This window comes from Schistocerca americana, chromosome X, assembly GCF_021461395.2.
Source record: "Schistocerca americana isolate TAMUIC-IGC-003095 chromosome X, iqSchAmer2.1, whole genome shotgun sequence".
NCBI classification, from domain to species: domain Eukaryota; kingdom Metazoa; phylum Arthropoda; class Insecta; order Orthoptera; family Acrididae; genus Schistocerca; species Schistocerca americana.
In genome coordinates, this window is record NC_060130.1 from 813,309,966 (window position 1) to 813,329,377 (window position 19,412).

The 19,412-nt window shown below is 41.9% G+C and overlaps 1 protein-coding gene across 1 annotated transcript in view; it reads left to right on the forward strand.

Moving 5' to 3' along the window:
• LOC124555004 (DNA mismatch repair protein Msh2) overlaps positions 1 to 19,412 on the forward strand; it is a 216,584-nt gene that overhangs the window by 76,053 nt on the left and 121,119 nt on the right. Inside the window, exon 5 of the mRNA XM_047128747.1 lies at positions 14,764 to 14,871. Within this exon, the coding sequence (XP_046984703.1) occupies positions 14,764 to 14,871 (108 nt within the window). The remainder of the gene's footprint in view (positions 1 to 14,763; positions 14,872 to 19,412) is intronic.

Sequence of the window (19,412 nt, forward strand, 5' to 3'; positions counted from 1 at the left end):
TGTGTTTGCATTTGTTCATCCCTAACATCATCATCGTCTTCTTCGATATCTTCATCATTCTACTTTACTTCATCTTTGCAGATTTCCTCAACATCTCGGATGCATGTAGTGATGACATCATCATCACAAGCCACAAATTCATCATAAGTGATGGGTAAATTGTTGGATACCTGCACCAAATCATGCATGTCCACTACTGCTTCCTCACAGTCTTTGTTGCGAGTGCTCATTTAATTAAATCCAGCCTTATGAATGCAGTTTGAAATGGTTTCCTTAGTTACCATTTTCCAAGCTCCTGTGAGCGTATGCATTACTTGCAGGAGGTTCAATTTAAGAACTTCATTCCTATCAATGAAGGCAAGTGCCTTAAGGATAAGAGCTTTCCGATACTTGCTTTTCAGGCTATGAATAATCCCTAGATCCATGGACTGGAGTCTGCTTGTGCAGTGTGCAGGAAAGAAATGCACTTTCACATTCTGCAGAAATCCTCAGTCTGCTGGATGAGCAGGACGCTTATCCATAAAGAGAACAACCTTCCTGTTTCTAGCACCCATTCCTGCATCAAAAGCTTGCAAGAACTTTTTGAACAAGTCCGCAGTCATCCAAGCACTTTTCTTGCTATAATACTTACATGGCAGTGTAGCAATGTTCGTAAAGCAACGTGGTTTGTGGAACTTTCCAATTACTATGGGATCCAGCTGGGCTCTGCCATCTGCGTTGCCGCATAAGAGAACAGTAATCCTCGGCTTGCTCATTCTTCCTCCATGGCATGCTTCTCCTTTAACGCTTAAGGCTTTAGAGGGCAGGAGTTGGTAAAACAGGCCTGCTTCATCCACATTGTACATATCCCAAGATTCGAAACCTTCCAAGAGGGGTGGCAGTACCTCTTCTTTCCAGTGTTCAATACTTTCATCACTAACTGCAGCACCCTCTCCATATACTGCCACGCAAGTTATCCCATAGTGTTTTTTGAACCTATCCAGCCAACTATTCGAAGCTTTGAATTCTGTTAGCCCAAGTTTCCCTAATATCGTAGATGCTTTCATTTTTATCAATGCCCCATTGATTGGTAAATGTTCAGCATCTGCTCCATTGAACCACTCCATTAGCTTAGATTCTATTTCTTCGTACGGCGACTTTTTAACATTTTTTCCTCTGATTTGCTTTTGAACTGCACTGTGTTTCTTGATCCAGAATCTTCTCCTTATTCTTCAATATTCATGACAATGAAGACTGTGCAAATCCCAGGCGTCGAGCCATTTCACTTACGGGTACATTTGCATTTTTGTCCACTTCCCGAATCAAGTTCACTTTCTCCTTCTTTTTGCTACCATAGTCAACTACAACAACGAATGTGAGTGAGCAAACTGATACGCAGCTGGATTCTCCACGCAATACACAATAATACATGAACTGATGCAACGTATGTAAACTGACACTATACTGTAATGCTGCTATGAACATACAGACTCGGACAGAGCTCGGCTGCATGCAAGCATGCAAAGTGGCGTGAGTGTTAGCATGCTGTACATTGTTAGTCTTCGGCCGCGGTCGGCTAAGTTCGAGTTTGCTCGTGCATGTATCGAGGAATTGATGTGGAAGATGTCGATCGTATCCAATATAAATGCTGGAGTTCATAGGTTCTTAAAGCCCGTATTACACAATGCTTGCATTTGAAAGCAAAGCCTACAGAAGTTCCAAAAAATCCCGCTAGAAAGTGCTGAAAGTACTGTATAACTACAGTATTTACCCAATTGCAAGCCAACCTCGAATGCAAGCCGCACCCCAGAAATGAGACTCGGAAAAATAAATAAATAAATTTTACCCCGATTTCAAGCTGCACTTAAAAGTGAAAGATATGGCTCATCATATGATGGATAGAGTATTAAGTGGCCCTATCTCTCGGGTATTTGGGACATTTACAACAGTGAAAATTCACAATATCTATTGAAATACAGTATTCCGGATCTTCACGCACGTGAATTGTGAGCAGTGACGTCGCAGGCGAGCTCGCTGCACTGCATACTGGAACACAGTCATGATATTTCATGTTTTATTATTAACACTAGCGACTCCTTGTCGCTACTTTCGTACAAAGCTTCATCCTCTGTGCCATCAAGTGCATTAGAAATACAGTATTTTTTAAATGTGCAACAATCAGTTTCACTTGGGAGACATTTCCAAGATGCACACTTGATACAAGCTTGCACACTTAATATGTCTTTTGTTAGGCACTGTGTATACATATTTTTCTGCTTGTCCATAAAAGGTTTGTTTAAACAAACATCTAACAGATGCAGAATGGACGTCCTCCATTCTGGATTTACAACTAAGTCAGTTTTACCCTCTGCAAATTTTTTTTTTTTTTTTTTTTTTTTTTTTTTTTTTACACGGCTGGTGTACAGTGAGCTGCGTACGAATCTAACGCAATCATACGCAGCAAACCTAGCAAGGTACTAGGGCGACATTGCCAGACAGGTCTGATCCACTATAAAACCATGTCCTCTGTGACCCAGCCAATTTTGTTAACACGTACAATAACATCTTTAGGAAACACTTCGGACTTTGGTAAAGTCTTCAATGTGAAATGAATGGTGGCGGTTTATGGCCATCGGCTGTACAAGCCAGCATGAATTTCCGGTGCGCAGTTTGATGATGTAGCACGGAAATGTGACGAGTTTTTCCCTGTATTTTTCAGGCCCAATTGCGGCTCCCTTGAAAATCCTGGATTTTCTGACTTGCTTGTACATGAATTATTTCTGCAGTTACAGGTAAGCACTGTGGCTGCTTCCTCACAAAATCATTCACTAAGACTTCCAACTCACAGTGGCAGCCACGTTTTGGTCCAGAAAATGCTTTTCTGTTGCTGGGACAAGCTGAAAGTTGTTACTTCTGCTGTCTCCATGTCTTACCGAAGTTAAAAGTCAGACTGAAACAAACGTTTTTGCGAGGGCTGCTCTCATTAGCTGGACTTGTCGAAATGTAAAGCTACGCTTGTCACGTTTCTTCAAAACGTCTGTTTTGATGGTGTATATGTGAAGAGTTTTTTTAGTTGCTATGAATATTTGAAAAATTGCTAAATTTGCTCATGATAAAAAATACTTTAACATTCATTTATCGACACTAACACAATGGCTTCTGTGACGGCTTCTGTGGCAAAAAGCAGCAATAAAGGTCGTAAGCACTTATGGCGGCAACTAGGAGCATTTTTCAGAACTTCTTAGGCTTTGCACCCGAATGTAAACTGCAGACGGTTTTTTGGATTCCAAAAACCGGATAAAAAGTGCAGCTTGCATCCGGGCCGTGAAAGCCACTATAGTATTGTTTTCAATAGTTAATATTCGTAACGCTAAATGTGGGCTTTGCCTTAATGTGAATTGCGTTAAATTGAATATAAAATTGCATTGCAGTTATGGAATAATTTTCGGGACTTGAAATTTCTTCCGTTAAATGCGGGTTTATGCTAAATTGGGGCCGCACAAAATGGGGGTTATACTGTAGTGACACAGATATCATGTGAAGCATAAGAAGACACAGAAAGTACATGAAACAGGTGCAGTCGATATCAAACATAAGTGTTAAGCGCTCTTCACTGCAGCACAATCTAAAACACCCACAGATGGCTCCTAGACTGTGAAGATGCTGCTGTACCCCTTGTCTCAATTTCAGACATCATATACAACTGTTTGCTACTGCCCACCTCAAAATTTAAGCCAACGAACGTTACTGTCATGAAATTTTCCAGAAAAAGAGTGCCAATTGGGGAAGGGCGCCTTACATGGTGCATCGTGTCCGTAGTGCGTTGAGATCTTTTGCCCCCCTTTCTCGTTGTCGCATTGCAATCTTGCCCATTCTCCATCTCTTGGGTGAAGTTACATTCCTGGTTGTGGTTTCCGCCATGCACTATGCGGTGTTGCTTTCTTCGCCGATGATGACCACGGACTTCGTTGCGCTGATATCCAGCACAGTAGCCAGTCCGTTATGGTGGGGCCACCGGGTACCCAGTTGGTTGTAGCCCCCTGACAGCACAGGGATCGCTCTGCTGATGCCTGTGCCATTAACTCCCCACGTATGCCAAGGAGTAGATGCCTATCTCCCTGGGACATCAGGACTCATGGCAATGACCATCTTGCCAGGTGGCCCTCTTGGGGAGGGCCCTTGGTCGAAGTGGATGGCATCAGGGCGGATGACACGCAATGAAGAGTGACACATCTTCTTGTGCCGTTAGCCAACCACCAGCAGTCTCTAAGCATTCAAGGGCTCATTTCAATGTGCACAAGTATGACCCCAAATTGTTCCCCTTCCTGGCCACACCATGGGAGGAACGAAAGGCTAAGGTTGGCAGTGAAGCTTATTCACCCCAGTACCTAGTATGAATGAGAGCTGATGGGGAGTCTTTCATGACAATGAAGCCTCAGTTCTTTGTAGAGCATTTAGAGGACAAGTTTGGGGGGGGGGTAGAGGTCTTGTCCAAAATGCACTCTGGGTCGGTTTTGATGAAAACAGCATCCTCTGCCCAGTCATGGGCATTACTTGCATGTGACAATTTAGGGGATATTTCCGTTACCATCACACCCCATAAGAGGTTAAGTAAGGTCCAGGGTATTAGATTCCATAGGGACCTTCTTTTGCAGTCTGATGATGAACTGCGCACCAATTTAGAGCAGCGAGGTGTTCAGTTCGTTCAGCATGTTCATCGGGGTCCAACGGATAATCAGGTTACCACTGGTGCCTTCATCTTGGCCTTCAAGGGTGACACATTGCCTGAGAAGGTCGAGGTGATGGTCTACCATTGTGACGTCAAGCCCTGTATCCCTCCCCTGACTGATGTGACGCTTTAGGTGCTGAAAGTTCAGCCACATGTCTTCTCTTTGTACTTCCACCCTCACATGGCGAGATTGCGGACACCCATCACATCCCAATACTCCGTGTGCTCCACCTCCCATCTGTGTCAACTGCGGAGAGCATCATTCACCTTGCTTGCCAGAGTGCGGGATTTTACAGAAAGAGAGAAAAATCATGGAATATAAGAGCCTGGACCGACTGACCTACACTGAGGCTAAGCGGAAGTTTGAATGCCTCCACCCTGTTCGTATGACCTCCTCTTACGCCGTGGCTGCAACTGTTCTAGCTCCATCAGCTCCACCTACCTCAGTCACGTGTCAGAGCTGGGAAACTACACCTGCCCCCTTGATGGTGGGGGCAATTCCCTCCCTGTTGCTCCTGCACCACTTACTTTGGGAGCAACACCCTACACACCCCCAACCAACCATCGGGGACGTCCGTCCCCACTTCTAAGACAGAGAAGTGTCCAACTTCTTCGCCTCCTCTTGCTCGGAAGAGGTCCGTTGGGCCCTTCCCTTCCCAGGTTTCCACCAGTGGGAAAGGTGATGCCTGCTCATGGCTGAAGTGCCCACAAGCAACTGGTCGTAGGGATTCCCGATCCTCCTCAGTCCCGGAGACTGACTCAAACCCTCACCCTCACCCAAACCCCAAACCCTGAGACGTAAACTGCCTCATTGAATGTTCCATGACTTCCCAGTCTCACGATGTCATCCTCCAGTGGAATTGCAGTGGTTTTTTCCACCGCCTTGCTGAGCTCCGACAACTTATCAGCCTTCACCCTACTTCTGCATTGCTCTCCAGGAAACTTGGTCTCTGGTGATGTGAACACCCGCTGTCAGAGGGTATCAGGGTTATTATAAGAATCGGGCAGCTTATTCAAGGATACTGGTGGAGTCTGCATCTACATCCTTAACTCTCTTTACAGCGACTGTGTACCTCTTCAAACACCTTTAGAGGCTGCCGCTGTTAGGGTGTGGATGCCACAGGGTGTTACTGTCTGCAGTATCTATCTTCCACCGGATGGTGATGTCCCACAGCATGTATTGGCTGCACTGATTGCCTAACTGCCGCCATCTTTTTTTGTGTTACTGGGCGACTTTAATGCCCATAACCCTTTGTGGGGCAGATTGGTCGCAACAGGCCGAGGCACTGTTGTTGAGCAAGTGTTGGCACAGCTCACCCTTTCTCTCGTAAATAATGGTGCCTCCACACATTTGAGTGGCCCATGGCACATACTCCCAGTGGAGTGTGCATGACGACTTGTGCGGTTGTGACCACTTTCCGATCTGTCTGTCACTGCCACAGCGTCACTCTTCTGGGTGCCTCCCCAGATGGGCTTTGAATAAGGCTGACTGGGACTCACTCACCTCCATTGCCACTATTGAACCTCTTTCTCATGACGCCATTGATGTAGTGGTTCACACAATAACCACAGACACCGTTTCTGCAGCGGAATCTGCAATTCCCTGTTCTTCCGGGTCCCATCAGAGGACTGTGCCTTGGTGGTCACTGGAGATCGCTGAAGTGATTAGTGATCGTAGGCGGGCCCCCCAATGTCATAAGTGGCACCCACCACTGGAACACCTCCTTACCTTTAAGTGACTCCGTGCCTGAACCCGACGCCTTATTCGCCAACGGAAGCAGGAGTGCTGGGAAAGGTACGTCTCCACCATTGGCATCCGTACCTCTCCTTCGCAGGTTTGGACCAAGATTAGGTTACTATGGATATCAGACCCCTGTCAGCATACTGGGGCTTTCCCTGAATGGAGCAGTCTGTACTGAATCAGACACAATTGCAGAACTCTTAGCACAGCATTAAGCTCATAGTTCCGCTTCTACAAATTACGCGCTGGCTTTCCGCTCCCTGAAAGAGCAGTTGGAACATCAGAGCCTTTCATTCTATACACGCCACTCTGAATCATACAATGCTCCATTCAGTATGTGGGAATTCCAAAGTGCCCTAGCCACTTGCCCTGATACGGCTCCCGGACCGGATCGCATCCACTGTCAGATGCTCAAACACCTCTCTGTGGACTGCCAGCAACACCTCCTAGACCTTTTCAACTGTATCTGAGCTCCCATCACAATGGTGGGAAAGCATCATCATATCAGTGTTGAAACCTGGCAAGAACCCACTGGCGGTGGACAGCTACCTCCCCATTAGCCTTACCAACATCCAGTGCAAGTTGCTCGAACGCATGGTGAGCCAGAGGTTGAGTTGGCTACTTGAGTCTTGGGGTCTTCTGGCTTCGTCTCAGCGTGGGTTCCGTAAGGACTGCTGTGCCACCGATAATCTGGTCTGCCTGGAGTCTGCCATTCGTACAGCCTTTGCCTGCCATCAGCATCTGGTTGCCATCTTTTTTGACATGCGGAAGGCTTATAATACAACATGGCGACATCACATCCTCACTACGCTTCATGGGTGGGGTCTTAGGGGCCCGCTCTAGATTTTTTTTCCAAATTTTCTGTCTCTTTGTTCATTCCGCATGCAAGTTGGTCCCTCCCATAGTTCCTCCTGAGTCCAGGAGAATGGGGTCCCACAAGGCTCTGTCTTGAGTGTCTGCCCCTTTTTAGTTGCTATCAATGGGCTAGATGCAGCTGTGGGAGCATCCGTATCAGTTTCTTTGTATGCTGATGACTTTTGCCTGTACTACAGCTCCACTGGAATTGCAGTTGCTGAACGGCAGCTGCAAGGTGCAGTCTTCGGCCGTATCGTGCAGTTTCCAGTTAGCCCTGGAGATTGGCCTTCCAGAATGTGATCTCCAGTCAGTATTGCAGCAAAAAGTCCTTGGTAATTGGGGGCCCAACATACTTTGGGTCATCAAGGAGACTACTGGTGTGTGGCGATCCTCCATGCAAGCCTCTCACAAGGACTTGGTTGTTCTGTACTGGCTACACATTTGCCACACCTGCAACATACGTTGTGTTTGAACATTACGAATTACCTCGAAGAGAATGGTCTGTTGACACACCGTCACCACTGATTTAGAAAACATTGTTCTTTTGAAACACAATTAGCCCTTCACTTGCACAAGGTGTTGAGTACTATTGACAAGGGATTAAAATTGATTCCATATTTCAAGTTCCAGAAGACTTTCTTTGACACTGTGCCTCACAAGCAGCTTGTAATCAAATTGTCTGCTTATGGAATATCATCTCAGTTATGCAACTGTATTCGTGATTTCCTGTCAGAGAGGTCACAGTTTGTAGTAACTGATGGAAAGTTACCGAGTAAAACAGAGGTGATTTCTGGCATTTCCCAAGGTAGTGTTACAGGCCCTCTGCTGTTCGTTACACAGATAAAGATTTAGGAGACAATCTGAGCAGCCGTCTTTAAATTGTTTGCAGATGATGCTGTCGTTTATCACCTACTAGTCATCAGACTATCAAAATAGATTGCAAAACAATTTAGAAAAAATATCTGTATGGTGCAAAAATGAGCGGTTAACCCTAAATAATGAAAAGTGTGACGTCATCCACATGAGTGATAAAAAGAATCTGTTAAACTTTGGTTACATGATAAATCAATCAAATCTAATGGCTGTAAATTCAGCTGAACCAAAGACTGTGTTTTGGTGGCAGAACATCTAGAAGCTGCAACAGATCTACTAAAGAGACTCCCTACACTACACTAGTCCATCCTCTTTTGCAGTACTGCTGTGCAGTGTGTGATCCTTACCAGATAAGGTTAATGGAGTACATCGAGAAAGCACAAAGGATGGCATCTCATTTTGCATCATCAAGAAATGGGTAAGAAAGCGTTATGGACGTGATGCAGGATTTGGGCCGGCCAGAGTGGCCGTGCGGTTCTGGGCGCTACAGTCTGGAGCCGAGCGACCGCTACGGTCGCAGGTTCGAATCCTGCCTCGGGCATGGATGTGTGTGATGTCCTTAGGTTAGTTAGGTTTAATTAGTTTTAAGTTCTAGGCGACTAATGACCTCAGAAGTTGAGTCGCATAGTGCTCAGAGCCATTTGAACCATTTGAGCCAGGATTTGGGAGTGGACTGTGGGATCTTCTCAAGAAATTTCAGTCACCAACTTTCTCCTCGAAATATGAAAATATTTAGTTGATGGTGATGTACATAGGAGAAATGATCATCATAATAAAATAGGAGAAATCAGAGCTCGCCCGCACGGAAAGATATAAGTGTTCGTTTTTTCCGTGCACTGTTAGTGTGTGGAACAGAAAACAATTGTTGTGAAGGTGGTTTGATGAACACACTGTCAGCCACTTAAATGTGATTTTTAGAGTAGCCATGTTGATGTAGATGTAGAATTCATGTAATGGTATGAGTAAGGCCAACCAAGTGACCTGGTTGCCCACCCTTGGCTGTCGCCACTTAACCAGTGGAGCACAATCGTGTATGCTAGAGGCTGACTGCGAGACTGCACACAGTTGTTTGGCTGCGCTCGCCTCTTTGATTCTGAATGCACCCATGATTTTTTTTTTTTTTTTTTTTTTTTTTTTTTTTTTTTTTTTTTTTTTTTTTTTTTTGAGGGGGGGGGGAGAGGAGGGGGGGGGATTTGTGAGCTGTAATATTTAGTTTCATGTTTATGTTCGTAGCAAGCACTTAAATTTTCAACTATGTGTTTGGTAGTTACCTTTGATCATTCCATTGTGTGTCAGTGTGTCATACAACTGTGTTAAAAACAGTGGTATTGTGATGTAAAGTCTCACATTTTGATGAGTCACAAAATTATGGGTTATAAGGAGCAGATACAATGTCACTTCCAACCACTGCTAAAGTGCACCACTAGTTTGAATAAGGCCCAAAATATATGAATGATGATCAGAATTCCAGGCTCTGTAAGTCAATTACTTACCATGGTTTGAAGTTCTTCTGTAAGCACTGGCACAAATGTAAGTGGAGGGCTCCGCCCATTTCCAAGGATGGACAGGAATAAATAACAAACGGTTGCTTCATCAGGAAAGAGGGAAGGAGAGGGAAAGACGAAAGGATGTGGGTTTTGAGGGAGATGGTAAGGAGTCATTCCAATCCCGGGAGCGGAAAGACTTACCTTAGGGGGAAAAAAGGACAGGTATACACTTGCGCGCGCGCACACACACACACACACACACACACACACACACACACACACACACACATCCATCCGCACATACGCAGACACAAGCAGACATTTGTAAAGGCAAAGAGTTTGGGCAGAGATGTCAGTCGAGGCGGAAGTTTGGTAAGTCTCATCATCTTTGTGTGTGTATATATATATATATATATATATATATATATAAACCTAATTTGAGTTTACGCTGTTGTATGTACTGCTGATGACAATTTGTTGCATATGATAACACCATGTAATTCCCCTCATGTCAGAAGTTTGCATACTACTAATGTTCTGCTTTGTATACGCCATTTACAAGGATGACAATGTAAATATGAAGAAACTGCACTGTGCATTCACATGATCACTGATCAAAGATTACAAGACAAAATACAAGTCTTCTGGAATAAATTTTATGAAAGGTATACGAGAAATGACTTATTACATTTATACATTTAAAAAAAAATTTTACACACATCTCTGTTTAAATTTGTTCTAACTTAAGATAAGAATCAAATATTGCAACTGAAGTCACTCTACTGTCATCTGAACATGAAGCTTGTGCTTCAAAAGATAAATTTGGATTTCAAAAGGGTCTCTCCACAGAACATGACTCAGATTATACAAAATTTAAATGACAAAATATTGCCAACTGGTATTTTCTGTGAATTGTCAAAAGCATTGTGCAGGAGGTCAAATATTATCGAATCGCAGGCCTTGCTGATAAATGGTTTTCATCCTACCTAGCTGTAAGGATGCTGATAGTTCCACCAAGAAACTTCAGGGGGAAAGGGGGGGGGGGCGGGGTGTACACAAAGAAATGGCTCCTTCAGAATGGGGAATAATCAATTGGGGTGTATCATAACGACTGATACTGGATCTGCTCTTGTTCTTGTTATATATTTATAATCTTTGATCATATAATGAAGATGCAGACATATTTCTCTTCACTGACAATGCAAGTATTACACTCAAGCCTAATGGAGTACCTTCAATATTTGAAAATGTAAATAACACATTTCTTCAGTTAATCAAAGTACGGGTACAATTAGGATACCACATTAGCGAGTTAAAATATCTTAGCTTTTTGCAGTAAATCTACCTGACATCTGCCCAAATGATTGGTGCTCATAGAAACCATGCAGGACTTTCTCTGCCTAGAAAAAGTTAACAAACACGATGACAAAACATGTTTCCTGATTTGACAACAAACTGATGACAGCTCTATAGACCTACAGTTTAGACATCTGTACTCTTAACCCTTCTTAAAAATTGGAACAATCTGTGCCATTTTCCACTCCACTCTGCTCTGCTCTGCTCTGTTGTTACAATAACCTACAATAAACTGTTCTTGGCAGAGGGGCCAGTTTTCACTTATCCAGTATATGTATGAGTACCTTGGCAGATACAGTACCCTTCACTTTAGGGACTGGCTTCTGCTATTTTTCATTTCACACTCATTTATTTCCAAGTGCTAGCTACATGGGTAGTTTGTGATCATTTTCTTATTGTAATTGTTAACCAGAAACAGTATCCTACTTTTCTTTTAACACTAGTGATCAGTGAAGTGACAATAGCCTTGTGTGTTCAGACATAATGACTGAGAAGCTCATCTGCAGAAACCAGCACAGTTTTAGGAAACAGCGGTCATGCGAGAGACAGCTGGCCCTCTTTGTGCATGATATACAACAGGCTCCCAGGTTGATGCCGTATTTCTCGACTAAAGAAAGACATTCGACTCAGTTCCGCACTGTCACTTGCTCCAAGAAGTGCACGCTTACGGTCTATCTGATGATATATGCAGTTCGATAGAAAGTTTTCAAACAGACAGAGAGCAGTATGTCATTCTGAATGGGGTGACTTCAACAGAAACAAGCGTAACATCAGGTGTGCCCCAGAGCAGCACGATAGGTCCACTGCTTTTTATGATTTACATAAGCGATCTGGTTGATGGTATTGATAGCGGCATTAGACAGTTTGCCAATGATGCTGTAGTCTACAGGAAAGTAGTATCACATGAAAATTGTGAACAAATCTATGAGGATTTGCAGAAAATAAATGTGTGTTGTAATGACTGGAACTTATCTCTCATTATTAGTAAGTGTAACCTACTGCGTATAAGAAGGTGAAAATCCCCATTAATGTATGAGTACAAAATAAATTCCCAGTCTTTGGAAGCGGTAACATCTGTCAAGCATCTGAGTGTGACTGTTAGAAATGATCTCAAATGGAATGATCAGATTACACAAGTAACAGGCAAGGCAAACTATAGATTGCAGTTTATTGGTAGAATCCTGAAGTGATTCACTACTTCAACAAAGGAAATTGCTTACAATCTACCTACATCTACATCTATACTCTGCAAGCCACCAAACGGTGTGTGGCGGAGGGCACTTTACATGCCACTGTCATTACCTACCTCCCTTTCCTGTTCCAGTCGCGCACGGTTTGCAGGAAGAACGACTGCCGGGAAGCCTCCGTGCGCGCTCAAATCTCTCTAATTTTACATTCGTGATCTCCTCGGGAGGTATAAGCAGGGGGAAGCAATATATTCGATACCTCATCCAGAAACTCACCCTCTCGAAACCTTGACAGCAAGCTACACCATGATGCAGAGCGCCTCTCTTGCAGAGTCTGCCACTTGAGTTTGCTAAACCTCTCCGTAATGCTATCACGCTTACCAAATAACCCTGTGACGAAACGTGCCACTCTTCTTTGGATCTTCTCTATCTCCTCTGTCAACCCGACCTGGTACGGATCCCACACTGATGAGCAATACTCAAGTATAGGTCGAACGAGTGTTTTGTAAGCCACCTCCTTTGTTGAGGGACTATATGTTCTAAGGACTCTCCCAATGAAACTCAACCTGGCACCCGCCTTACCAACAATTAATTTTATACGATCATTCCACTTCAAATCATTCCACACGCATACTCCCAGATATTTTACAGAAGTGACTGCTACCAGTGTTTGTTCCGCTATCATATAATCGTACAATAAAGGATCCTTCTTTCTATGTATTCGCAATGCATTACATTTGTCTATGTTAAGGGTCAGTTGCCACTCCATGCACCAAGTGCCTATCCGCTGCAGATCTTCCTGCATTTCGCTGCAATTTTTTAATGCTGCAACTTCTCTGTATACTACAGCATCATCCATGAAAAGCTGCATGGAACTTCCGACACAATGTGTTAGTTCGTCCAGTCTTGGAGTATTGTTCGTCTGTATGGGACTCTTACCAGTTGGGTCTGATTCAGGAGATTAAGAAGCTTCAAAGAAGAGCGGCAAGATTTGTGACTGGTACATTTAGCCATCACAAGAGCGTTACAAATCTCATAGAAAGTTTGAAGTGGGACGCGCTCGCAGATAGACGACGTGCTAAACGGAAGGGGCTGCTCACTAAATTCTGAAATCAGATCTTCGCCGAGGATGTAGAGCATATATTATTACCACGAACTTTCAAATCGCGCAGTGGTCACCATTCAAAGATAAGGGAAATTAAAGCTCGTACTGAGGCGTTAAGTCATTTTTCCTTCGCCCGAGGGGGGGGAATATGACTTTGGCGTGAATTGTGCCCTCCGCCACACACCGCTTGGTGGCTAGCGGAGTATAAATGTAGATGTAGATTCCTCACTTCAATATATCGACAAATTATGGTCAGTTTGTTGCCAGCAAATCTACTAATTTTGTCTCAGGACAGTTCAAAATAATTTTCAGTAAAGTTTTTGGTACAATGTCACAAGAATTTTTGTCTGTCACCCAATCTAAATCTGTGAGTCTCCCAGACTACAAATGGTCAATTGAAACCTCCCTCTATTATTATAAAATTATTGGGAAATTTCTGTGTGATATATTGCAGGCTTTCTCTGAAGCATTCCATCACTTTAATACACAATGTGAATGGGGACAGAAATAGCAGGTGATTATTTTTTATCTTCTTTCGATGATTATATTTGCTCAGATAATTCTGTATTCTGGCTCTGCATATGCCTCTTTATACATGTAATAAGTCATTTCTCGTATACCTTTCATAAAATTTATCCCAGAAAAGTTGTATTTTGTCTTGTAATCTTTGATCAGTGATCAAGTGAATGCACAGTGCAGTTTCTTCATATTTATATTGTCATCCTTGTAAATGGCGTATACAAAGCAGAACATTAGTAGTATGCAAACTTCTGACATGAGGGGAATTACATGGTGTTATCATATGCAAGTAAGCAGCACTCTATTCAAAGGCATATGAGAAGCTAAAATATTTCTCCTGTACATCTTTCCATTTGCATTTGGTCTTTTTTCAGTAATATAGTTCCATCACATAAAAATCACAATTTAATTTCCTCTATAGTCGTATAAAACCTTGAAGATGAATTAGAATTTCTAATTTTGCCTTGTGTAAAAAGTGATGTGTAGGAATCAACCTACAGCAATGCAAAAAAATTGTAGGTGATCAGTTTTCAGTCATATTTATATATGAATGTGTAATTTGATTGTAAAATGACTAGTTCTGCATAATCACAATCAACCATACAAATGATCCATGGAACATGAAAGTAACTAACTGTTCTTCATAATGTTTGTTCGCAAGTGAAGTACACTATTATTTGCTTTTTGTGGAACCACATGGTTAACTTACTGCAAATTTAAAGATTCAAAAGTGTAGTGTTTATTATATTTGTATGTACAAACATAATGCAAATTCCGTTTATCTTCTCCTGTATTCGATTTTGCACAAGATATGACTTGCCTGTAACAGTCTTTTTTACGTTTTATAGTAATACCATCTGTGATTTCACTGATTTTGAGTTTGTGTTTATAAATAATAGCAGATGTCTAACATTTATTTTTCTTTGCTGTAGGGTTCCCCTGGGAATCTGTATCAGTTTGAGAAGATTTTGTTCAATACAGACATTATGCTCAGCTCTTCTGTGGTAGCAATACGAGCAGCCAGTGGTACAAAGTCCAAGGTATGAAATACCATGTATCTTAGTTCTAGTATTGTTAATAAAATAAACTTTTTGCTTCTCAGGATGTTATTAACACATGTGAAGCCCACCTGTTGCTGTTGCAAATGGATAGATTACTGGGGACAATTTTGTTGTGCTTTCCTGTTTTCTATGAAGATTATTCATTTATTTCTGAGAAACAAAATAATTTGTATCAGAACAGTGTTTATTGTAATGCGGGTAATGCAACATTTCTTTTCCTATCACTAATTTCAGTCACAACTAGTATTACATTTCCTGGACAGACACTGGTGAGCAATTGACTTTGCTATAAGTGATATATTGGAGAGTAAGCATTTGTGTGTTCTTGGTGGAGGGAATAATTTAGTGTTGATTATGAAAGATATTTTCATGTGATACACTGGCTGTCTGTGTAACAGTTACTCCAAGGACAAAGTACTGTGGTGGCAGGATTCCTTGTGTTTTATTGCTGCCAGAGTAGTGGTTTTCTATATCCCTAATATCAAGCATACTCTGGTTTCCAGAGGTCATTATGTAAATTATCTTTTGCTATTACCCCATTTCAAGTAACCTGTGGGTACTGAGTGTGACAGTAATAATAAAAAGTGCGCATGACAGACGTTGTTGTCAACTGGCTCAGATCATAACAACAGATAAATCGGTAACTGACAATGAAGTGGGTCCCTCGCCAATTCCATAGTGGATAGCAAAAACATTGAGCAACTTTTTCAACCAAGACTGTATTTTCATTGTTGGGTACAAATGCAGCTGTCTCTTACAAGTACATCTGCTAACCATACACTATAGGTATCCTCTTCATCTTGTAAACAATTATTTGTAAAAATCCCATTCAAAAACTTATGTAAGAGCTGATTCCATTTTCCTTGCAGGTGACTGATATCCTTTCTTCTTTTAGGCTTCTAATAGACGTATGTATGTCACTGGCTCATCTGTTGTAAATGTTAGTCATTGCCATGGGTACTTCATTGGTCATTTTATTAATATTAATGTTATCCTATAGGTAGCACAACTTCCAATTTTATCTCATAAAGTAATCCCCTTGGTCTGTAATAAAAACACAATTTCTAATGTTTTTATCCTTCTCTTACTTTGTTACCTTAATCCCCATGTCTCACTTCTCATAGAACAAAGAATGTTTTGAGATTATTTTATACATTCCCTCGCATGTTTCCCAAAGTGCCATTTAATTCTGCATCGATTCAGTTTCTCTTCTTAGGTCTTCTATTGTTTCTCCTCCCATATGTTTTATGATCTAGAGCCAATGTAGCAAGTTTAGAGCTATCCATCCTTTGTGTTCATTCCAGTTGTTGTGGTACTTTTCTATTTTTTCATAGTCTCACTAGTTCTTACCACATTAAGTAAAAAGTAGCTCCACATTCAGGCTCAGAGGACCACGGGATGACGATCAGTCACTGTATTGCCCTCTGCTGTAATGCCTTCATGTGGATGCAGTATGAGGGCCACTGGGTCAAGCACAGCGCCCTCCCGACTCTTGTCAACTTCCCAAACATTAGAACCACTGCTTCTCAATTAATATGCTCCTCAGTTGGCAAAACAAGTATGAGTGGACGTTGTTCCAGTCCTCCACTGAGGAAAATCTCTGGCTGTTCTGGAAAGTCAGCCACGCTGACCACTTAGCTATTTAGGCTGACAGTTCTTACCACATTGTTAAGATATATTGCTATTAAGAGATTTAAGTGAAAGCATCAGTTGTGTTATTTCTCATTAACCAGCTTCTTAGCCCTCTGTACGTGTTTTTCTTACATAACCTTTGTTTTCAGTTTCCTGGTCAATATTTTCATGTTATACAATTGTGTAGTTGAGTCGTTGTAAGTTGATCCCTGTAAGTTGCAGTGGGTTGGGCACACCAGATTCACGGGCCTACCTCGACCGATAACGTAATGCGATTTTGTAAATGTTTTCGTTGCGACACTTCCATGTTGTCACAACTCCATAGATGGCTACAGTTCTCACCTACAGCTGTTAGTGGTTTGCAGTTGAAAGCTGGCAACAGCACTTGAGCTGTCGTGGATCTTTCCGTCTCAACATAGTATGTTATCAGTTTTCTTGCATTTCTTCGCAAGTTGTCATCGGAGCCTACTATTAGCACCTGGTCACATGCAAGCAAGATTGTCATAACACCATCATTATTTCCCTTATTCCCCCATCTGTATTCCTTTTCAGTTCATCTTCTGCTGCTGTTGGTGAGTCTTGTTTATGTACATATCAAACAACATAGGTGAAAGGCCTCAGCCTTGCTTTTATCCTTGATTTACTATTAACGACTTTCCTATTGTGCCTTTTAGTACTATGCCTGATCATAAAGGAGTTGATAACATTGGTTAAATTAACCCCCTAAACTGTAGACTCAAGTATGCACTTGTGTGCCAAGAGTGTCTGCACTGCCGACAATCTGACTGTGTACTCACCAGTTGCAATTTCGCAAGTAGAACTGTATTGCTCTACCGTCCGTAGGAGATGGGCAATAGTACTTTGTCAGCTAAGTGTGCACATGTCTGCGGCAACACACCGTTTAGATATTAGTTGGGAGGTGAAAAAGTCTGAAGAAATCAGGTTCTACAAACTGTCTTTGTGGAAAGAAAAAGCTATAAAGTGGTGCACGAAAATATTTAGGAGGATACTAAATATTACAGTGTGCATTATATTTACTTTTTTATCAGGTCATCACAGAGACAAAGACAGATGCACATATAAATTTTAGGTTGTGTCTATTGGCAGAATTCCTGGAAATTCTTGGAAAGAGACTTTATTTTTAAGATTGCTTTCATTGTACCACACTGAAAGTTCATTTAAGGTGATCCTGGCATTTTAAATATAATAAAGGTTCATAGTTAACAAATTCTGGGAATTTAATCCTATGGTGCATTTGTACACTGTTAATGTGACTTCTTTGATGTTTTTAATCAGTCTGATTAAATATGTCAAAGAAGTGACATTAACAGCTGTCCACTGCAGTGGACAACAGCACATCAGGGTTAATTAATTTTAGATACACAATTCTGCTTTAGACTAATTTAAATAAAGTTTGCATTCTTGTAGTAATTAGCGACATAAACAATCCTGGTAGGCTAGGCGTGAAGACAGAAAATATTGAGTTCAGGGGTTATATTGTATAATGTTTTAGTATATTCCACAATCTAGGAAGCATAATCAAAAACTAGCATATAATCTGTTGCGTGCAACAAGTGCTAACCTTGTAAAGGGCAGAGAAGGCAGCTGTCATTAATCCCCAACTCTCCGCCAACTGCCAAAAAAATTTAGCAATCACCACAAACCCAACTCTCATCGTGCCCCATCAAACAGACTGATGTATCAGTTCAGTATTACTTTGAGAAAACTAGAACATGCAATGGATATTGACTAGTCCCAGAACCATTTCTTGTGAAATCCATTTTGCAGTACACCACAAAACTAATGGGATTTCCCTTCCCCAGCTTAGATCCTGGATAGGCTGTTGGCCTGGTGGGTGTTATTCTGTTTTTCTCTTATATATCTCATATCTGTATAATTATAAAGACTGTGTATAGATGCAGCCTTTCTTTTGTAAAGGCACGCTGGCATTCCGACAGTCCCTGTTCAGCTTAATGCTGCAATTTATTCATAACTGTTGATGTTTAAATTTTGTGTGACATCCATTTATGTGACTCCTCTGTAATTATCATAGGTGGTTTCTTCACCCATCATCTTGTTGTGGTGGTGGTGGTGGTCGTCTTCAGTCTGAAAACTTGTTTGATACCGCTCTCCATGCTACTCTTATCTTGTGCAAGCCTCTTCATCTCCAAATAAGTACTGCAATCTACATCCTTTTGAATCTCCTTACTGTATTTGTTTTTCGTCTCCATCTAATAACTTTACCCCCAACACTTTGCTCCAGTACTGAATTGCTGATCTCTTGATGCCTCAGAATGTCCTGTCGACTGATCCCTTCTTCTAGTCTGGTCGTGCCACAAATTTCTTTTCTCCCCAGTTCCGTTCAGTACCACCTCATTAGTTACATGATTTGCTCATCTATTCTTCAGCATTCTTCTGTAGCACCACATTTTAAAAGCCTCTATTCTCTTCATGTCTAAGCTGCTTATCATCAATGTTTCACTTCCATACATGGCTACACTCAACACAAATACTTTCTAAAAAGACTTCCTAGCACTTAAATCTATATTCAGTGCTAACAAATTTCTCTCCTCAAGAAATAAGTTTCTAGCCTTGCCAGTCTACATTTCATATCCTCTCTACTTTGGCTATTATCAGTTATGTTGCTGCTCAAACAGCAAAATTCATGTGCTACTTCAGATGTCTCTTTCCCTAATCTAATTCCCACAGCATCTCCTGAGTTAATCCGCTACATTCTATTATCCTGATTTTCCTTTTGTTGATGTTCATCGTATATCCTCCTTTCGAGACACTGTCCATTCTGTTAACTGCTCTTCGAGGTCCATTGCTGTCTCTGGCAGCATTACAGTGTCATCAGCAAACCTCCAGTTTTTATTTCTTCTATCTTG